The sequence below is a fragment of the Nannospalax galili genome, unplaced genomic scaffold, assembly GCF_000622305.1.
Source record: "Nannospalax galili isolate Female #2095 unplaced genomic scaffold, S.galili_v1.0 scaffold2271, whole genome shotgun sequence".
NCBI classification, from domain to species: domain Eukaryota; kingdom Metazoa; phylum Chordata; class Mammalia; order Rodentia; family Spalacidae; genus Nannospalax; species Nannospalax galili.
The window spans coordinates 304,774-327,115 of NW_008329329.1; the positions used below are offsets into that span (position 1 = coordinate 304,774).

Consider the following 22,342-nt stretch of genomic DNA (forward strand, 5'->3'; position numbering starts at 1 on the left):
ATACATGCAGGCAATACACTCGTACGTATGAAATAAAAATAATATGTAAAATATTTTAATATGATTTTATGTATTTATATAAAATTTAGGATTCACAGGGCTGGAGAGATGGCTCAACAGTTAAGAGTACTGGTTGTGGGACTGGAGAGATGGCTGAGTGGTTAAGAACACTGGCTGTTCTTGCAGAAGAGCCAGATTCAAATCCCAGCACCCACATGGCAGCTAACAACTGTCCGTAACTCCAGTTCCAGGGGATCTGACAACCTCTTCTGTCCTCCGAGGGCATTGCATGACATGGGTGCACTTACCTACATGCAGGCAATACATGCATACATATAAAATAAAAATAATAAATAAAATATTTTTTAAAAAACAGTGCTGGTTGCTCTTCCAGAAAACCCAGGTTCAGTCCCCAGCACCCACATGGTAGTTAACAACTGTCCGAAATTCCAGTTCCACAGGATCTGATGCTCTCTTCTCACCTCTATAGGCATTGCATGCACAACTTGCACCTACATACATGCAGATGAAACACTCACACACATAAAATTTATAAAAAAACTAGAATTAAAAAATGAGTAAAAACATATGGTATTTGACTCTCTGAGTACGGCTCATTTTGCAAACTCGATGGTATCCATTTGTGTCTATTTACCAGGAAGTGATGGCATTTCATTCTTCTCTATGACTGAATAAACACTCTGTGGTGTATAGTATATATATACCACATTTTATACATATGCCAAATTTCTTTCATCTATTCATGTGTTGATGGACACCAAGTCTGATTCCAAAGTTCGGTTATACTCTCCTGAGATCCTTAAAGATTGAGCCTGATTGTCGTTTCCTTCCATGTCTAACACAGTGTCTTATTAACAAGATTCACTAAACTGATATTTATATTATAAGGGTATAAACCTGTGAGAGCACTTTTGAAATAAAGTGCAGTTGGGTCAACACTTTCATTTCTTGGGCTCAGCCTGAATGACAGTGGCAAAGTAGTTCGGCTAGATACTGGATCGACGTATATTGGTACCAAAAGAATCATTTATATGACAAGCTAAAATGAATGATTTTAAAGTGTGGCCCTGGGCCGGGTGTGGTGGTGCATGCCTCCGGAGGCACAGGTGGGTGGTTATCTGTGAGTTCAAGGTCAGCCTGATCTACTTAGTGAGTTCCAGGCCAGCTGGGGCTACAGAGAGATCCTGTTTCAAACAACAAGAACAAAAAATGCTGATAATCCAGTGATTTATTGTTAATGAGTTTATGACACTTCCAAAGTCCCCTCTTAGTCTTTGTTCATGCACATTAACCTGGGCAAAACCCAGCTATACCCAGAGGTCTGCAGGTGACTAGAACTGTCAGAATTCCCAGCAGGTAGATTACAATGATGTTTTCATTTAGCCTTTCTATTTTTCATGTTTTATATTAGAGAGAATTTGAGGAGTCAACTACATAAAGGTTCAGATCCTGGCTCTACCTTTCATTGGCTTTAAGTCATACAGCAATGTAGGAAATACCCCTAAACCTTAGTGGCTATAAATAAAACTGGAGTAATGACATTGATTCTGCAGGAATTTGGAAGACTTTCATGAAACTATAAAATGCCTATAAAATGCTAACATAGTACTCGGCGTAAAGTATCTAATACATATGATTTGTTTCCATCCAAATTTATTTTATTTTCTTTCTCAGCTCCGTTTATGATACTGAGTTTCCAGATATTTGTTAGTTGTTTTGCACATCCTGGGATATTGCTTCTGTCTCTGTGGGGCAAGGCTGGTCTTCAAGTACCATGTATAGCAATGCATCTAAGGGAAATTGCCCACCCAGCATCTCTGTGGCATGCAGCACCCCCATCTCACCCAGCCGCCAAGCCATCACCAATGGACCAGAGTTGTGCATCTGACTCAAGATAACAGAACCATAGTCTTGCTAGGGACATATGATACTAAAAGTGCAGTTGGACCCAAACAGTGATCTCCGTTGGGAGCAGGAATTGGCAAATGCTGGGGTGACATCTGAACAGATGTCACAAGTGAGAGTCAAGGCAAACACTGAGACCTTGGGTGAGAGATGGCCGTAATCATGTGTAAGAAGCTGTCCAGGAGAAATAGAGCTTCTTAGGGCCAGAGGATTGGCCCCAAGAACCCAGGCTGCATTTCCAAATCTGACTCGGGTCCTCTGAGGAGCTCCACTCCTCCTGGGTGTCAGGAGCCTGCCTCTTTTCCTTGAGGAACTACAGAAAACCTATGGAAAACCATCACTACACAGAAACACATCCTCCTCCATGGAAACTGACCCTCTCATGCCCACATCTCTTGGAAATGAACCTCTTCTAGATCATTTACTTTAGGGGGACAATTAAGGACACCATTACATGACAAATGAGATGTCATTTAAAGGTTAGGCTTCAAACTGTGATATTTATAGAATTAGACCTAATCTTGAAACGGGGAATAAAGAGTGGGTGTGCCAATAACACCCCATAATTTGCCTACCATTTTGTCTCTTTCTCCTTGTGGTCCTAGGAAGACAGCATTACCAAGCTGGGATAAAAAGATGCTGTGTGTGTGAAAGTGTAATGATTCACATGGCAACACCTTCGTTTGCTATCAAAGTCCGCTGAGCTCAGATGTTTGGGGCAAAGCTGACGGTGCCAAGCAAAACACCATTTTTCGCTCATACATCTGTCGGTAGCTCGAGCATGTCAAATTTGATGGCGTGCCTGTGTAAGCCCCTGGCAAACAGTAAAGAGATCACCTGTGAATTCTCTTTCATGGGCTCTCTAAGCCACTGGAACATTTTAGCCGGTGGCAGTGAGGCCGTTTGAACTGAGACGGATGATGAGCCTGTCTCCTCTCAAGGCAGTGTGCCATGTGCACAGCTGACAGGAACACTCGCAGTCACTGTAGAGGACGCATGTTCCATTTCAGGGCAAACCAGCCCCGTGTTTTCATTACTTTGCTCAATTTTTCTAACGTATTACTAAATATGTTTATTTGCTGCTATTAATTTCATTCACAATCCACAATCTCTTAATTTCCAAGGTTTTCTTCTCTTTCCATTTCTTCCATTGTGAGCTCCTCCCAAAAGTCAGAGACTGTCTTTTCCATCCGTTCTTCCCCAGCACTGGAGGCAGTGGGTGGTTCACAGAGAGAGCCCGGGCTATACTTACTGAATTTGTAACAATGTAGCATGCTAATCTCCAAAGGGCATTCCATCTTTAAAGTTGATTGAGGCAGAGAGTGTACAGAATGTGATTGGGCTTAGCTGCTAAGGTCACATGCCAGCCCTGATGTTACTATCTGTACCTTGATTAAGCAACCCAGACTCCAAGGTAGGTCCTGACCTGTGCAACGAGAGTGACGTCACTGCCTTGCAGGTGTCCTTTGAGGCAGACCAGATGGAGTGTATGTTCCTGGCATGGAGTGATAGCCAGAATCTTCAAAACGATTGAAAAAGAGGCGAGATTGAGAGTGAGGGCTGCAGAATCTGACCTGGGGCCTCGTCTCCATTCTGGTCTTGCTGTGTGACACGTGGAAGTCATGCGTCATAGAGCCTGCACAGAGTGAGTGATGAGCAATGCACTACTGTCAACAAAAGACACTTATCACTGGAGTTACTAATATTAAATTACCCCACTCAAAGGACATACACAACAGAAATGTTCAAATCCACTTGGGGGAAGAGAATCAAATTTAAATCATTTTTATCATTTTGTGTGTATGAGTATGTTGCTTGCATGTATGTAAGTGTACTCATGTAGTGCTGTGCTCATGGAGGTCAGAAGAGAGTGTCAGATCCCCTGAAACTGGAGTTACAGACTGTTATCAGCTGCCATTTGGGTGCTGGGACTTGAACCTGGGCCCTCTGCAAGAGCAGCCAGCCCCAAGAATTAAATTTTGATGAAACCCAGGATGAGAAAATTTCTGTAATCGAGCACCAAATCTAGCTGTGGGTTTCCTGGCAACCAGGGCAAAACGAGAACTACAATGTTTTACTTAGTTACCATTCTCAGGCATGATTAATCAATTAGAGCTGTGCTGTGTGGTATGGAAACCAGTATCCACCTGTTGCCATTGGGCATTTGAAATGTGGCTGGTCAGAATGGAAATGTACCCTAAGAGAAAATATGCTGGTTTTAAAAAATTGTTTATTCATTATTATTTTTAAAGCCTTCTTTTTATATTTTATTATTATTATTATTATTTGTGTATGAGTTAATGTTATTTATGCATATATGTAAGTGCACCTGTGTTGTGTAGTGTCCATGGAGGACAGAATAGGGCATCGGATCCCCTGTAACTGGAGTTATAGATGGTTGTTAGTCCTCATGTGGGTGCTGGGATTCAAACCTGAGTCTTCTACAGGAACAGCCAGTGCTCTTAACCACTTAGCCATCTCTCCAGCCCTTTTATTTATTATTTTTATGTGTATGAGTATACTGCCTGCATGTATGTAAGTATACCTGTGTTGTGCAATGCCTGTGGAGGTCAGAAGAGGGTGTCGGATTTCCGTGGAACTGGAGTTATAGCGGTTGTTAGCTGCCATGTGGGTCCTCTGCAAGAACAGCTAGTGCTCTTAACCACTGAGCCATCTCTCCAACCCTGAGGGACTAAACATTTTTTAAATGTTCTATGAAGTTCACATTTTTGGCTTGCATCATGTCTATTGGACACACTGAACAAAAAGAACAAAGCTTTTTTTATCTTACTAAATAGATTTATGTTTATTTATATTTTTATATTAAGTTATAGATGATATAACAGGAATTATTACATGATAAAAATAATAGAAGTGTATTTATATATAATAAATATTAATATAAATGTTAGGTATTATTCTTTTGTATTTAAAAAAATGGCATTGAGGGCTGAAGAGATGGCTTAGCAGTTAAGCTGGCTGCTCTTGCAGGGGACCAAGGTTCAGTTCCCAGTACCCACATGGCAGTTAACGGTCCATAACTCCAGTTCCAGAGGATCTGAAACAGTGTTCTAACCTTTGTGGGCGTTGCACATACCAGTGACTTACATACATGCAGGAAAACATTCATATACATAAAAATAAACGAATATTTTAAAAGGGCATTGGAGTAGTAATAGCCTCACCTACACTCTCCAGGCAAGTACCTAGGTGAGAGATTCAATAACAAGAATCAGTACCACTTCTTGGACACTTACAACAATCATCATAATAACTGTCAACCACTGAACACTTCCTTGTGTTCCAAATACAATACGATATTGGTTTCTTAATATATAATCAGTCACTTCAAACTCCTATGTTGTATGATCGTTCATACATTGAAATGGAAACTCTGACTACGTAATGCTAAGATATAAAAATGTCTAATTTCTTTTTCATGCATCCTTGGTTTGCAGCTCCCAGTGAAGGGCCAGACGGCAGAGAGGGATCAGGAAGTAAGTGCTACTTTAGAATGTATCTGTCTGCTCCAGCCCTGCACTCAGCTGTCACGTGTGCTGCTTTTCAATCCCAACAGTGGCTGAGCATTTAAAAGCCTGTGAACTTGGGGAATGTGGCGCTGTCACCTGAAGACTGTCTGTGATTTGTAGCTGGAGGCAGGACACCACACATGAGGGGCAGATCAGCTGGCTTTCCTGTGACCTCACTGGGTCAAGGTAAACTGAGCTAGAATAACTAAAGATATAGCTTTTGCTGTGACTAAAATCATCTTGAAATTTTGTGAAATGCTAAGTATGTTGAAGAAACATATATTTTAGCTTGCCTTGACTCTGAGTGTGTGGTGGCACATGCCTTTAACCCCAGTACTTGGGACGCAGAGGTAGGTGGATCGCTCTGAGATGGAGACTAGCCCGGTCTACGTAGTGAGCTCCAAGCCAGTTGGGGCTACAGGGAGACCCTGTCTCAAAAAAAAAAAAAAAAAATCACCAGTTTTTAAATGTGTATATGCCTGCATGAATTTATGTGCCAACAGAAACCAGAGGAGGATGTTGGATCCTCTGGTGCTGGAGTTACGGGTGGTTGTGAACTACCTAATGAGGGTGCTGGGAACCAAGTCCAGGATCTCTGCAAGAGCAGTAAAGTCTCTTAATCACTGAGTCATCTCTTCAGCACCATAAAAGAGTTTCACAAGAGGTAAAAGTGCAGAATAGAGCAAAAGAATTTGATCCTCTTTTTTTTTTTCTTTTCCTTTTTTCCTTTTTGAGACAGGGTCTCCCTGCAGCCCCAGGTGTCCTGGAACTCACTATGTAGACCAGGCTGGCATTGAACTCACGGAGATCCACCTGCCTCTGCCTTCCAAGTGCTGGGACTACAGGCGTGTGCCACCACACCGTGCTAAGAATTTGACCCTTTTATTCCTGGCCCTGTACTCCCAAATGAGACCCAGAGAAAGAACAGAATTTAGGAAAAAATTTAACATTTAGTCATAAGTCAAAAGTATAATGTCACCTGCTCTGAATGCAAAGTTCAAGAAGGGCCAGGAATATCCTGTTTCAATTTTAGGTTTCACAAGCTTTGGAGATGGAGAAAACTTAGAACCAATCAAAAGAGAGAGGGTTATAGAGCTGGTGACAGACTGGGAAAATAGCTCCAATGCACAGAGATAGGAGTAGATTATGATAATTTCTTAAGGAAAGGTATTATGGTTTGAATCTGAAATGTCACCCCAGACTCATGTTCTCCAGCTGGTGGCACTCTTTTTGTAGGCTGTTGGAACCTGTAGGAGGTAGTCTGGCTTCTGGAAGGAGGTCATTAGGAACTGGTCTTTGAAAGTTATGCCTGTCGCTGGTTCTAGCCAGGCCCTCTCTGATTCCTGGTCCATTGCTCTGTAAGTAATCTCTGCCACATGCTCTCATGACCACAAACTCTTCCAGGTCTTCTTTAATGTGCTAGATTGGACCCTCTGAAACCATGAGTCAAAGTTAATTTTTCTTCCCTTATGTTATTTCCAACACTGTGATATAAGACTAATTAAATCAAAAGTGAGGGAAGTTAGTAGGGATTGAACTATGTGTATGGTGTTGCACAGGGCACCATATGCAATGGGAGTCCATCTCCACCAAGCCCAGATAGAGTGACTGGGCTTAACATTGTCTTAAATGTAGACTTTGAACTGCTGAGAGCAGTTCTTGCCAGCCTGACTTGTCACATACTGTCCTGAGCTGCAGCGAGGGTGGGGGCGGGAGGTGATCTCCACAAGCCATTCATTAGACTTACAGAGGCCTGTGATAGTCTGGAGGCTGGAGGTGCTGTGGTTAGGGGAAACTGAGTCCTTGGGGGATGGTGATTGTATAGCAGCACTTTAAATGTAGCTTTCTGGAAACAGTGAGCTTCACAGGGCATTTAGACAACAGCTTTCTGGAATTTAAGATGCTCCATCCATGTTTTATTCAAATCAAAATACATGCAAAGCCAGGCATGGTTGTACATACTCACTCAGCAGGCTGAGGTAGGAGAATTACTGTGACTTTGAAGCCAGTTTTGGCTACATAGTGATTTCCAGGTCGGCTCTAGTGTGAGACCCTCTTGAAACTCCAAACCACTTGTAAGGGCAGGAGAGAGGGAGCTGCTCTTCCTTCTGTAAGATTTAAACTGAGAAAATGAGCTAGAGGTCCAGGATCAAACAGACCAGGACCACAAAGGAAATCCTCCCCAGTAAGTCTAAGGCCTCTCTGCAAGCCCTGATGACACCAGCAGGAAGAAGCATTGTGAATGTTGAGCCTTCGGAATCACAGGATTGTATTTTAATTCAACATTCCTTGCACAGAACTAGTAAAAGTCCCTGCAGCTGATGTACCATTTCACATTTCTGCAAGGCCACTCTTGAGTAGCTAACGGAGGCAAGACAACATATATTGTTGGTAAACTTATGAAACACAGAGGACGCTGGACCCTTCATCCCGTGATACAAATCATAACGACAGTTCTTCTGATCATGTGGCAAGATCAAAAAGTTGGCTGTGGTTTATTCATTTCAACAATCCGCAACTTTTGCTCTAATACAAACAGCTCACTAACAACCACTGATGCTCAGAACCTAAAGCCTGGGAGTAGCGAGACTCTCACCACTCTGACATGGTAGTTTCTAACAGCTGTATAAGCGGTGCTTGGTACGATTTACAAATCCATTTCCATCAGCCATAAATGACGCCACTTTGTCCTATATGACTGTAACTCATTTTGATTCATAACTGTAGAAATGGCTTTTAGGCACTTCTGATTGAGATGAACATTTCTTTTTAAAAGAATACATATGTAGAGTCACAGAAATATTGACAACATCAGAGCATAACTAGTAACAGTTTAAGATGGGTGTGAAAGAGCTCTGGTTTGACCATGGTGATAATTACCAAAGTGTTCAGAGGACAATATTGAAGACGGCCAGAAAATTCTGCATGCCCCTTCCCATGAGGTTGACAGGATATGGTGAGCACCCAGGATGGTTCCTGGGGTGCGTTTAGTTATTTATTCAGCTCAGAACCACAAAAAGGCTAGCTATAATTGGTCTATGATGGGAAAAAGAGATAAGCTACTGACCTCTGTCCTGGGTCTTGCTGCTTTGACACTGGTCTGCTTGTCAGAAACTACTGGATTGTTCAGGCTTCCTGACAGCCCCTGCTCCCCTCTGAACTACCAGGGGACTAAATAGATACTAACAATGTGGTACCTCAAAAGGCTAATGGGCTGAGCCCTGGATATTGTTGGACAGATGTGCTAATGAAAAGAGAGAACACAAAGAAAGGAGAGTCTTTGCCTAGTCCCCACAGCAGTTAAGAACACTGGCTGCTCTTGTAGAAGACCTGGGTTCAAATCCCAGCACCCACGTGGCAGCTAACAACCATCTGTAACTCCAACCCTGGGGGATGCAAAGCCTTCCTCTGTCCTCCATAGGCACTTACACACATGTAGGCAACACACTCATACACATAAAAAATGAATAATCTGCAGTCCAGCTGAGGGAACAAATGGAATACCCACAGGAAAATTAAGTCACCAGTGAAGTCTGCACATGAGAAAGTAGCCTGTATGGTGTGAAAACCTGAAAACCGCCACTTTGTGTGAAAACTAGCACTTAGGGAAAAAATGGGCTGCCTGGAAGGCTGAGGAACTTGTCGGCAGGGGGGAGTGGAGCCCTGTAGAGGGTTTGGCTGTGCAGAGAGCAGAGAAGACACATAGTGGCGGATGGTATCACTGAATAAGTATGCCTGCTTGTCTTTTCTCCAACTAGATTGCAAACTGCTGAAGATGGTGACCTTTCCCTCCATGACCAGCATACAGCCGTGCATACTTCAGGCAAACATCTAGAAAATGAGGTTGTGTTCAGAAATCAAGGGGGAAGATGAACTTGCAGTTGTTGAAGTTGTTTAAATAATAATAATACATCTTTAAAAATATATTTTAAAATCACTGTTGCTCACATCTAAATATTTCTGTCTATACTTATGATAAAGGGAAAGAATCCTGTTGGTTCCTTATCTTCTGCTCTGATGTTAACAATGCATCTGTTTTGTTGGTGCTGGGGAATCAACCCAGGACCTTACATATGCTAAGCATCACTCTCCCACAGAGCCAAACGACATTCTTTATTAAACTTAGCATGTTTTGATTTTGTTTTTTAAGCAATTACTTTTATCCCACTTTAAAGTGCCTAAGAGGCACTGCTATAAAGGGAGAAGGCTGGTTTGCCAATGTATTTTAGAGGAATTGGCTATTGTTATTATTAGGAGATGAGGTCATTGAATTTGAAGGCCTGATAGCAATGGGCAGCTGGCCCTGGTCCCCAGACATGCTCTGGGAGGGATTCATCTCTGTGTACATGTGCACAGGGACAAGAGAGAATGGGGACGGGGCTCCTGGTTGGACTCAGGAATTAAGGAAGGAAATGGAGAAGTCATGTTGGAAAGCAGGGACGATCTTCACACAAATGCATTGTTTCTATTTTCAAACATTAACAGCAGCTCTTGCTTCAGACGCAAAGCACAATGGTTTCTTGTTTTCCAAGAGGAAAAGGGAGTAAACCCAGAACCCTGGCTGAGGAATCTGCTCAGTCTCCCACACAGCCGCCCTCCTGTGACCCAGGCATCTCTCCAGATCATAAACAAGCGTAGTGATTACCTGCTCTGACAGAACCGCAGGCCTGGCAGGCAGCAGGGGACCTGGAGAAATTTGGCCTGAGATACTCTGACATCATACACCCTCATGCTCATGTGACCCTGAGGATCTACCAAAAGGAGACTTGGGATACCCTTGTAGGGATGAATGAATGGGACCAAACAGTGCCAGAAGAGAGAGAGTCTGCATTTAGCTCAAGGTCTTAGTGCTTTGAGATGTTCAAAGGGCTGAATTTCTCAGCCTAGGCAGACATCCTCATTTTAGGGAACCTTAGTGATTCTGAATATGCCCTTTCGTTGTGACAGTTTGCATGGCACGGAGTGTCTACAATTAGGACTCTAAACAGAGAATAACTTAAGGGCAACTTGGGAGCCACTGCAGATTTGTACCTAAGTGCAGACTGGCCCTGAGTACACTTCAGAGTCCAACCCTCACCCATCTCTCAACTCTGTCACCCAGAGAATCTCAAAGTCTCTGCCCCTAAGCCCTGTACCTTTGCTGCCTGACCCTCCATCTTTCAGTGCCCTTCCTACCCTCTTAGCTTAGTGACGTCTCTTTTGCCTTTTAAAGTCCTGCTCAAATGTCACCTCAAGCCTGCTTCCCTGAGTGATCTTTTCCTCTCTCTTTATATTGCTTTGGAACAACCATGGCAATCCACCAGTCGTATGATTCAATATACTCACTTTGCTGCCCCAGGTACAGAATTAGACACAAGGATGCGAAGGAAGGTCAAGTGCTAGCATGGTAACTGGTTCTGGTTTGTATAGTGATGTGGTTATTTCCACTGTGCCTATAAACATATTATCATGCAAATTTATATAGCAGGCTTTGATTTGAAATTTATAATTATTTACTTTTGTATAGAGATGCATTATATATGTTTACTGAATACGTAAGCATGCAACATATTCTATATTTGTGATAGACTTATAAAAGTAATTCTTTTTTAATTTTTTTATTTATTATTTTTATTTTATGTGTATGCGTGTATTGCCTGTGTGTAGATAAGTGCACCCGTGTCATGCAATGCCCATGGAGGACAGAAGAGGCTGTTGGATCCCCTGGAAATGGAGTTACAGACAGTTGTTAACTGCCATGTGGGTACTGGGATTCAAACCCGGGTCTTCTGCAAGAATAGCCAGTGTCCTTAACCACTGACCCATCTCTCCAGCCCCCATAAAAGTACTTCTTATGCACTTAGAATCTGTAAATATAACCAAAGGAATTTATTTATTTATTTATTTATTTGGTCTTTTTGAGACAGGATCTCTCTGTAGCCCCAGCTGGCCTAGAACTCACTGTGTAGACCAGGCTGGCCTCAGTCTCACAGAGATCCACCTGCCTCTGCCAAGGGACGTGACTCCAAAAGAATTTATTATATTATTATTATATATATATAATATATATTATAACCCTGGTCATATCCAGGGTTTAATGATTCTTAGAGGGGTCTGATGATCTGTGTTTCCATGGAGACCTCTGAGTGAGGCTGGTGGCCCAGGGTCATTCCCTCAATCCTTAAACAAAAGAGGTGTGCTACCTCTCGTCCCATGTTCTCCCTTTATTGGGTCTCTTCCAGTGCTGGTTTCCCTGAGGTTGACCTGGTGTGTCAGTGTCACTGGTCATGGTACCCAGTTACCTGACCAAATGTTATTCAGGATGCTCAAGATGCTCTTGAATGAGAAAGACATTAAACTGGTGGGCTCTGAGAAAGCAGATCGACTGCCTTCCATCATGTGGGTGGGCTTCATTTAAGCAGTTGAAGGTCCACATAGAAGGAAAGATAGGCTTCCTTCGAGGATCAGAGGATTCTGTGGGCAGTCTGCCTTTCTGCAGGAGCTACAGCTAACCCTTCCCTGGGTCTGTACTCTAGCCTGCCAGCCCACTCTGAAGATTTTGAACTTGCCAGCCTGTCATCACATGAACCAGTTCCTTCAAGCAAACCTCTTTTTATTTGTCTATATACATGCTATTGATTCTGTCTCCCTGGAGAATTCTAACACAAATGAGAATTGAATTCAGCTCCTCACCGCACAGTACATGAGAAATCCCATGTAGTGCCTGCCTCTCAGTGTGTAGAGAGAGGTGGGAGTTCAGAGCAAACCAGGGAGCCCCCAGAAAAGCAGAGTTCTAGTCTGCATCTTCAGACACTCTGGCCCTACAGTGTTTGAGGGGGCCCTGAAATCAGTACTTACAGGACACTGGGCTATTTTTTAGGACCCTAATTCATCTCATACTGTAAGTTGCTCTGGTTTAGGGGTAAAAAGGCCCCCAAATAAATAAAAAACAATTCTGGACTGGAGTTTGCAGTTCAAGTAAGAACTTCTATTCTGGATTAACAACACCACAGTGACCCACTGTCCTGGGTTGCACAGTGTCACCTACAATACATGGCTTTCCAGGAAGCTCTGAATGTGACCATATTTAGAAGTAAGGTTGCTGAAGTTGTAATTATCTTAGGTGAGGCCATAACAGGGGAGGGTGGGCCCTTAATCCAGTCTGACTAGTGTCCTTAGAAGAGGAAAAGCGACACCAAGGGACAGAGACGGAGGGAAGGTGGCCATGTGACAGCAGAGGCAGAGCTTGGAGTTATGCAATTGGAATGCCAATGCCTGCCAAGGAATGCCGAGGATTGTCAGCTACTACTGGAACCCAGGGGAGAGGCTTGGAACAGGCTCTGCTCCATAATCTCCAAGAAAAAAACCCACCTTTCTTATGTCTTGATCTTGCATTACCAGCCTTCAGAATTGTGAAAGAATAAGCATCTGTTGCCTTAAGCCACCTAATTTGTGGTACTTTGTTCCAGCAGTCCTAATAAAGAAAATGCCTACCCATTGTAAACAGGTAGACAATTGGGCACAATAAACACAGCTGGCTTTGGACATTGGACAGTTGACAGTGCAGATCTATGGTCCTTAGAAAAGGGAGACAGATGGGTGGGGTAGCAACCACATGAATCACTATCACCCTCAAAGCTAACCATGGAAAGCTCCTCATTGGTAGAGTGAAGGCTCCTACTGCATGGAACTTCCCATGAGGGCTGAGGCATCTTAATGAGACGTCTGTTTTGCCAACCTCAGCCTGCACAATGTTTAGGACCTAGTGAAGAGACTACGGAACATTCGTGGACTATGGTCTCCAGGATGATCCTGTCTCTGAAGGTTCAGATGTAACAGATATTCTCAATTCTGATTTGACACTGAAATTACCTGAGGAATGTTTGTAGCCTGTGATTGCTGGCTGCATCTCAGACCAGCTACATGCAGATTTAGGGAAGGGGTGGGAGGCAAGCACAGATGTTTTTTAGCCTTTCCCTGAGGATTCTGAAGGAGAGATTCTTTGTCCCTAGCTTACTTGCCAAACCCCCTTGACAAGTCTCTTTTAAGAATCCCATGAGCTGGGCGTGGTGGTGCATGCCTTCAATCCCAGCACTTGGGAGGCAGAGGCAGGCGAATCTCTGTGAGTTTGAGGACAGCCTGGCCTACATAACGAGTTCTGGGCCAGTTGGGGCTACAGGTTGACCTTGTCTCAAAAAGACCAAAAAAAGAATCCCGTGAAAGGGCCTGGAGAGATCGCTCAGCAGTTAAGAGCACTGACTGCTCTTGCAGAGGACCAGGGTTCAGATACCAGCACCCACATGGCAGCTAACAACTATCTGTAATTCCAGTTCCAGGGATCCGATACCCTCTTCTGGCCTCTGAGGGCACTATGTGCACATGGCACATACAGTCTAAACACCCATACACATAAAATAAAAAGTTAAAAGTTAAAAAAAAAAGAATCCTGTGAAAACCTAATGCAAATAGACTTTTGTTTTGAGATGTGGGCATTCTCTAAACTACCCCTGCACTACTGTGCAAGTGCATTTGCACATGCATCCTTCCAGAAAAGTGGACATTTTGTTTCATGTGACATTGCTGGGCTGGTGTCCTCCCTGTTTTTAGGCACTTTTTCTTAGAGGGCCACTCCCAGCTCTCTACTGCTTATAGGGTGACTTCCTGGGGCAGTTGGGCTTCTTCCCACCCACTATGTGAATGCCAGAGCTGATATAAGAGTCACAGACCGAATGTGCGGCTGAAGACAGCAGAGGTATTCTGTCTCAGTTCTGAAAGTGAGACTTTCAAACCAAGGCATCTGTGGGGCCTGTTGTCTGTGATGGCTCTGCAGGACATTTCCTCTTGGCTTCTTTCTAGTGTTTGCTGCTGAGGCTTAAGGATGCTTTGCTGTAGTCTGTGACTCCACAAACTGTGCTTGTGTCTTTACGCATCTCTGTTCTCTTCCTCTGCCCTGGGAGGCAGAGACAGAGGCAGGCGGATCTCTGTGAGATTGAGTGCCAGACCAGCTGGGGCTACTGGGTGACCATGTCTCAAAAAGACCCCCCCCACCATAAAAAAAAAAGAATTCTACTTCCTAAATTGAGGACTGATAAATATACTAATGATGTAATATTAGGAAGTATTCAAATTAGTATTAGAATTAGAAGCATTAAAATAAGCCATGTTGGTGCCCTTTCTCCACCCTACTCCAGTGTGACCTTATCTTCTTAATTCAGTCACATCACCAAAGGCCATGTTTCCATAGATGGTCACATTCACAGGTACCAGAGTTATGACTTTGCTGTGATTTGAATGTTTGTATCCCTTTCAAAATTCATGTCTGAACTTAACCCACTATATGATACATTAAGAGGCGGACCCTCTAAGTGGTAAGTCCTGGGTTCTATCCCTAGTACTAGGTAAACCAGGCATGGTGGCAGATGCCTGTAATTGCAGCATGTGGGAAATGGAAGCAGGATAAGTTCAGGGATATCCTCTGCTACTTGAGATCCTGTTTCCAAAAGAAGGGTAGGGCACTGAGGGAACTGGCCAGGACTCCCTGACACTGTGTGTTTCTTCTGTCACGCCCTGCAGGGGTGCAGTGTTCCTTCCCTGCAGAGGAGGCAGTTTGTGGTCCCATCTTTGAAGCATCACTAAACCTGCCAGAACTTGACTTTGGACTTCCTAGCCTCCATAACTGTGAAGAGCAAACTTACACTATTGATAAATTACTGAGTTTCAGAGCGCCACAAACATATTAAGGTAGACTTCAACATCTCTTTTAAAAAAAAATTTATTTATTATTTTTATTTTATGTGTATGCATGTATTGCCTGCATGTAGGTAAGTGCACCCCTGTCATGCAATGCCCACGGAGGACAGAAGATGCTGTCAGATCCAATTCCCTGGAACTGGAGTTATGGTCAGTTTGTGGGTGCTAGGATTCGAGCCCGGGTCTTCTGCAAGAACAGTCAGTGTTCCTAACCACTGAACGAATGCTACCCACAGTGCCAGGGTCACCACATCCTGGACAATTAATATTCATTGTTAATTTGACTGGATTTGGAATCACCTAGGAGACATATTTCTGTTCACGTCTACAAGGGTGTTTCCAGAGAAGTTTAACCAAAGAGGGAAGACCTACCCTGAATATGAGCAGCACCATCCCAAGGGCTGGGGGCCCAGACTGAATAAAAAGAACAGGAGAAAGTGAGCTCAGCACCAGAATTCATCTTCCTCTGTTTCTTGATTGTAGATGCACCATGATCAGTTGCCCCATGCCCACCACCATGCCTTCCTGCCATGATGGACTGTATCCTCTCAAAAGAGTGAGCTGGAACAATCCTGTCCTTCTTGGTTTTGTCAGGCTTTTTTGTCACAACAATGAGAAAAAGCCATATAACATCTTTGCTGGTTGTATCTGGTCAAGGAGGGGTGTGCTTAATGATCTTTGACTAACGCCTCTACCTTTTTTCTTCAGTCATCTTGTTTAAGCAGAGGCCTATAGTCCAAGGAGAGTTTTGTATCTTTGCTGTGTAAAGTGCAGGGAACCTTCCTGAAGCATCCATGCCATGGGTCATCCAGAAGATTATTCGGTATGCAGACCCTGGTCCCACCCAAACCTACTGAACCTGGCATCCGCATTTCACCAGGCTCTCTACACAATCCAGGCAGGTTTTGAAGAACAATAGTCCAAATAACCAGCAGTCTCCTTCCTTTTGAACACACATAATTCACTTTGTTTAAATGGGAAAATCAACTACTTAACATTCTTTTCTCAAATATCTTCCAAATATAATGATTCCTCTAATTATCGAGATGAATTTAAGGAGAAAAGTTCTGCAATGTAGGGCATGATGGAGTGTGCCTGTATTCCTAGCACTCGGGGGTCTAAGGCAAGAGGATTCCAAGTTCAATCTGGCATTCATAGCCTGGCACACACAGTGAGTCCCTGTCTCAAGTTACTAATTTCAAATTTCAAATCCTTTTCATTTAATTGGAACTACTCTTGTCAACTCTGAACTGTCAAGTACACCATGTTAAGAAAAATCTTCTGAAAGAATTATTTTTAGACAGTAATCATTCAGGTCTGAAGGGTGTCTGGAAGGCTGGTGGTGGAGCTCAGAGAAGTCTTCTGGGAGTAGAGCGGGGGCCACTCAGTGTCTGGAAGGACCAGTGGCTTGAAGGGCAGAAGTCCCAACATGAGCATGGGCCTCATTGCTGTTTATTCATCTCTGTCCTCTGCACCTGGTTCCACGTCATGCATGTACACTGCTCATTCAAAGGGATCTGAAGGTAACTGAGGAACTGCAACTTGCCGTTTCACAGTTCCCTAAACCTCCAACCTGAGCATCGAAGGAGGAATTAAATATGAAGAGCAAAGTCTCTTGTTTGGGTGGGAGAGGTTGGAGATTTTAGGTCCCCAAGGACTGGGCTTCCTTGGGGAGTTCAGTTTTTTAAGCTATCCATTTTTCGCCATGGCAGGATCTTGGTGACACGAATGAAGAAGCCATTTTTGGAATGGAGAACTGTGGGTTTTCTCTCTTGCCCTGCCTCCCTGCACTTCCAATCCCTTGCTTCGCACTTGCACAGTGGATGGTTGCTGGTGTCCTGCCCGGCCCATCCTCATTCTTTCTGTGGTAGATACCACTTCCTTTCACTTTGTTATGTTTCACTCCACTGGGTAAGATACACTATTCTTACTTTTTGATTGCTGTTACTGTTAATTTGTTATTTTTATGTGTATGTGTGTGTGCCTGTCTGAGTTAATGGTACCATGTGCATGCAATGCTCAGGGAAGTCCGAAGAGTGCATCAGATCCCACAGACCTGGAGTTACAGTTGTTAGCCACCATGTGGGTGCTGGGAACTGAACCTGGGTCCTCTGCTGGAACAGCACATGCTATGAACTACTGAGCCATCTATCCAGCCCCTAACCTTTCTTTTTCCTTCTTTCTCTCTCTTTTTTTTTTTAAAAGCATGTAACTCTTAATTTTTTGTTTAATGAGGAACTCAGTTTATACTTTGTACAGAGGAGAATGTCTGAAATAGGGGATAATTTGTGTCCTAGTGAAGAAATAACAAAAATAAACTAATCACTTCTCAGAAAAGAACAAAAAAAAAATCAATATGGGTTTTTATCTAACTTTCCACTATTCCGGTGAGAAGTAAGAAACTCAGTGTTATAAGGACTATTTAATACATGAAGTGGAGCTAGAGAGATGGCTCAGTGGTTAAGGGCACTCACTACTTTTGCAGAGGACCCGGGTTCAATTCCCAGCACCCACATGGCATCTAACAATGTCGTAAACTCCAGTTCCAGGGTGTCTGATGCCCTCTTCTGGCCTTTGTGGGTACCAGACACGCATGTAGTACACATACCTACATGCAGGCAAAACACATACATAAAAAACACAAATAACAAATGTTTAGAAAAGCAAAGTAAGTAAGTAAATACATTCTACATGTGCCCATTTTTGTTTGGTGTCTTAGTAGTAGATAAACGTAAATGTCCTTGTATCCATGATTATAGAAGAAAAAAAGACCCTATGTATGTGATGTTCAGCTTAGTATGTCCTACCCGGAGCGGGGCTTTCATTGTTGTTTCTGAGAGTCTGCCTTTCTCTGTGAGAGCTGAGATGAAAATGAATCAGCCTTCTCTGACTGGAAGCACATTCGAAAGTCTGTACGTCTCTTGTCTCTGCAGAGCTGGGCAGAGCTGTAAGGAGCTACAGGGAATGGAGAGGGCTTGGGCTATGGTGTCTCCAAAAGGTCACACAGGAAGCTGATTGGCAGAGCTCACAAAACCATCAGAAGGGAGGAAGTTATTTTAAGTAAAACGCAGCACCATGCTAACAATGATGGTAAAATCTACAGCCTTAGAGTGTGTTCCTTAAAGAAACAAGGACATAATCTTATTTTCATGCAGTTTGACACAAACTTCTCTTTGAATCATTTTGCAATCAAACACAATAAAATTAACTTTTGGCTAATATACTTCCCTTTATTCGATTCTAAGGTGCAGTATCTTTTGCCTCAATCTCTGTCTGTCTCTCTCTCTCTCATATATCTTACGTATTTACACAGATGCAGTAGTTTGAAAGGTAATAGTGTTAGCATGTGTCATAATTTGTTATCTTCTGGGGGATAAAGAGAAAAGATTTGAATGCAACTGGTTCCATATGTTTGTTAAAACCGAGCTTAAAACTACTGGTAAATAAAGCTATGAATGTTATGGACCTCAGCCTAAACTGTATCTTTATTAGAATTTGACTTTTGTTTTTTAAAAATTTAATGCCAATTTATTTAATTTTTTTAATCATTTAAAAAATTTTTAATAACTACATTAGAAGAAGCATTTCACTACAGCTTTAACATATTCAGTAACACACTCCAGAGCAAGAGTATATCTCTTTCACAAGTGGGTGCAAGTTTCTAGGTTCACAGTTGAGTTAATACAGTTATACAATATTGAACTCAATATAAGCCCTGTAAGACATAAAATTGAATGAGTTTTTTAACCTTTAAAAAAGATCTCCATTTCATTTAGAATATATTGTACCTTGCAGAAAGACTCATTGTTTTTGCTACTAACACTGAGATGTTGGGATTTATACTTTTTAAAAAAATATTTTATTATTTTTATTTTATGTGTATGCGTGTATTGCCTGCATGTAAGTGCACCCGTGTTGTGCAATGCCCACGGAGGACAGAAGAGGCTGTCGGATGAATTTTCACAAGAAAAATTCATGCACGTTTTATACATTTTCTGGAATCTTTACAAAGGAGTGAAATATAAAGAAATGACCCAAGCATGATGCTTTTCTACATTTCAGACAAAGAATAATAAATTTGTGAAGGAATGACAGGACCAATGGCTATCTGGACCAGGGCATTAGATTCTAGGGCTGTTACTAAGAGATAGATGGGGACGGATGCAGAGGCTCAAGGAAGATAAGGATTATTTCAGAGTTTGTTTATTCAGGTTTACAGAATCCCCAATTACCAGTCCCCAGAGATCAAGGCCATCTTCTAGCATTGCTATGTAAAGTAGCCCCCCACTGCCAAAGAATCCTTATGCCTTACTGCGGTGTAGGAGGTGGTAAACCAATGCCCCTTTCTGAAGCTATAGTTCCTAAGTGACTTCAGAGTTAAACCCTCAATGTACTCATGTGGTATATCTGAGATGATCTTTAACTCTTTCATATTTACTGAGCTCCTACCACATATCAACACTGGGCACTTGCTGGCTAGGTAGAACACAGGGAACAAAGAACAGCCCTTTAGGCGCAAACACTCGAGAAGTCAGAAAATGACTGGGAGACACCGGGAGGGTGCTGTCAGGCTGGTCTGGACAGAGTCCTGCACAGCAGAGTGCTTCAAAGGAACAACCAGAGATAACAGTGGGCCTGCACCCAGTGGAGCAAAAATGTCCCTGCACACTGAGTATTTAGTACCAAGTAACATGAGTTTTTACACAAACTGCATTGCATGAAGAGTTGAATGCACATTTGTTTAGATTCTTCTAGAATAGAGATACTTAGTGGAAAAGGAACAGAAAGCCACGATTCTCCCTGAGGCTGATTTATGTTTGCCTAGTGTTTTGTGCCTGGGAGGCATGCATATATGTACCCACTATCTCTTTTCTGGTACTGCAAAAGAGGATTTATTATCAACACTTAGAAGTTTTCAACACACATTCTAAGGAGGATTCAGGCACAGCAAATCAAAACAGAAAATGGAGAATTAGAATTACAGAAAGCTGGGAAAAATTCTGCAGAGCTTTTTGCACACAATGGAAATGAGTCATTTTAAAATTATGTAGTTTTTATTAAGATAAAATCAGTTTATTTCCTTGAATTTATTTTTTACTTTGTTTTTTCACCCCCTTCCCCCTTATTAGGCTATTAGCTTTATGAGGGGGAGTCATCTCGGCTCACTGTTGGATCTGCAGCATCCAGTATCCAAATTTGAAGAAATACTTGTTGAATATGTCAACACTGAACTGCAGTACTAACAGGCCATATACATAATGTAGCATATTGTTCAAATGACAAGAGATTGGAGCCCCCCCCCCTTTTTTTTAATTACAAAGAAACTCCTATGATACAGCTAACTTCACAACAAACTTTTTAAATCTTACCTTAAAATTTTCAGCCTTGGTCAGTTTTTTTAAACCAACGTTTGGTCAAGATGTGACATTTTCATGGTAAAGTCAAAATGAATGAATTTCTTTTTAAAAATCAGCACCTCCTAATGAATAGAGACATACACATTTAATTCTGAATGCTACTTTTGAATTTTTTTTTTGTCTTTTTGACACAGGGTCTCCCTGTAGTCCCAGCTGGCCTAGAACTCACTATGTAGACCAGGCTAGCCTTGAACTCACAGAGATCCGCTTGCCTCTGCCTCTGCTGGGATTAAAAGCGTGCGCCACCATGCCTGGCTATTTTTTAATTTAATCTGCATTTTACTGGATGGGAAATTCTGTAAACGTTTGCAAATCTAAGCTGTGAAGGTGAGCAAGGGAAGGATAAAGGATACACTGGGATTTCAAGTCTTTTAAGAACTCTGAATCCTTAGACCCTCTTTTTCCTTCTCTCCCAGCCAAGTTTCTGGAAAAGCACGACCTAACCTTGGGAACCGGGTGAGGACAGGGTCCTTTTCTGCCCGGTTGGTGTGTCACTCAATGGTCTGACTCTGCCCCAGGCCCGCGCTGGCATCCAGCAGAGCTGTGGGCGTCGGGGTGACATCATCCTTATTCCGAAGGCTGGGATCCAGGGCGGCGGCGACCGAGGGCGGCGGCGGTCCGCAGGCTCAAGTTCACAAAGCAGCAGAGTTCTGCATCCCTGCCCGCCTCGCCGACGTCCCGGGAGCCCCCAGAGGCAGGACCGCCTGCAGGCAGTCCGGCTCCGCACCCCAGTTCCCGCCCGGAGCGGATACCTGACGTGCCCCGGGGCACCACGCCCCCCTTTCCCGGCCCCGCCCAGTCGCAGTCCGGAGCCCTCGGAAGCTTGTCCCTCGCGGCCCGCCGTAGCCCAGCGCTCAGCCGGCCGCCGTTCCCAAGATGGCCGCGGCGCGCACCGCTCCTGCGGCGGGCTGAAGGCGGAGGCGGAGCCGAGTCACTCCCGCACTCCGCAGCTCGGGTGCCCCCCTCCCGCCCTCCGGCGCCGGGCTGCAGCTGACTACCCGCCACGGCCATGCGGGGCTCTGTGCACGGATGAGAGAAGCTGCAGCCGAGCCGGTGTCCGCTCCCACCTTCGCCGTCACCCCTGCCGCCGCCATGGAGGAGCCGCCGCCGCCGCCGGATCCGGAGCCTGAGCCGGAGCGCTGCCCCGCGGCGAGGTGAGTGCACCGCTGCAGCGGCAGCTCGGGGCCAGTGGGACGCCGCGCCGGGGGGCGTGGGGTTGGCCGTCTTCTGAGCGCCGGGCGCCGAGCATCCTCTCCCGCGGCGGCCCCAGGGGCAGTCTGGGCTCCTCAGCAGAGCAACCCTGCAGCCGGGACCGAGCTCCCGAGCGGCCCCTGCAATTGGGGCCGGGCTCCCGAGCGCCTCTGTAACCTGGGCCGGGCTCCCGAGCTCCTCTGCAACCGGGACCGAGCTCCCGACCGGGGCCGAGCTCCCGAGCGACCCCAGCAACCGAGGCCGGGCTCCCGAGCGCCTCTGCAACCGGGACCGAGCTCCCTACCCGGGCTCCCGAGCGCCTCTGCAACCGGGGCCGAGCTCCCGAGCGACCCCTGCAACCGGGACCGAGCTCCCTACCCGGGCCGAGCTCCTGAGCGACCCCTGCAACCGGGACCGAGCTCCCGACCGGGGCCGAGTTCCTGAGCGATCCGTGGCACCGGGGCCAGACTCCCGAGCGCCCCTGCAACCGGGACCGATCTCCCGACCGGGGCCGAGCTCCCGAATGACCCCTACACTGGCCGAACCCCC

The 22,342-nt window shown here is 44.4% G+C and overlaps 1 protein-coding gene across 3 annotated transcripts in view; it reads left to right on the plus strand.

Annotated features, from left to right (window-relative positions):
* The first annotated feature begins 21,456 nt into the window (after nucleotides 1–21,456).
* Map3k4 (mitogen-activated protein kinase kinase kinase 4) overlaps nucleotides 21,457–22,342 on the plus strand; it is a 111,015-nt gene continuing 110,129 nt past the window's right edge. For 2 of the 3 annotated variants that reach the window (XM_008836706.2, XM_029565230.1), the window contains exon 1: nucleotides 21,458–21,756. In XM_008836706.2, coding sequence (XP_008834928.1) covers nucleotides 21,632–21,756 — 125 coding nt within the window. In that variant the 5' untranslated portion in view covers nucleotides 21,458–21,631. Of the gene's footprint in view, nucleotides 21,757–22,342 lie in introns of all 3 variants that reach the window. The other variant, XM_008836711.2, reaches the window with a different exon arrangement.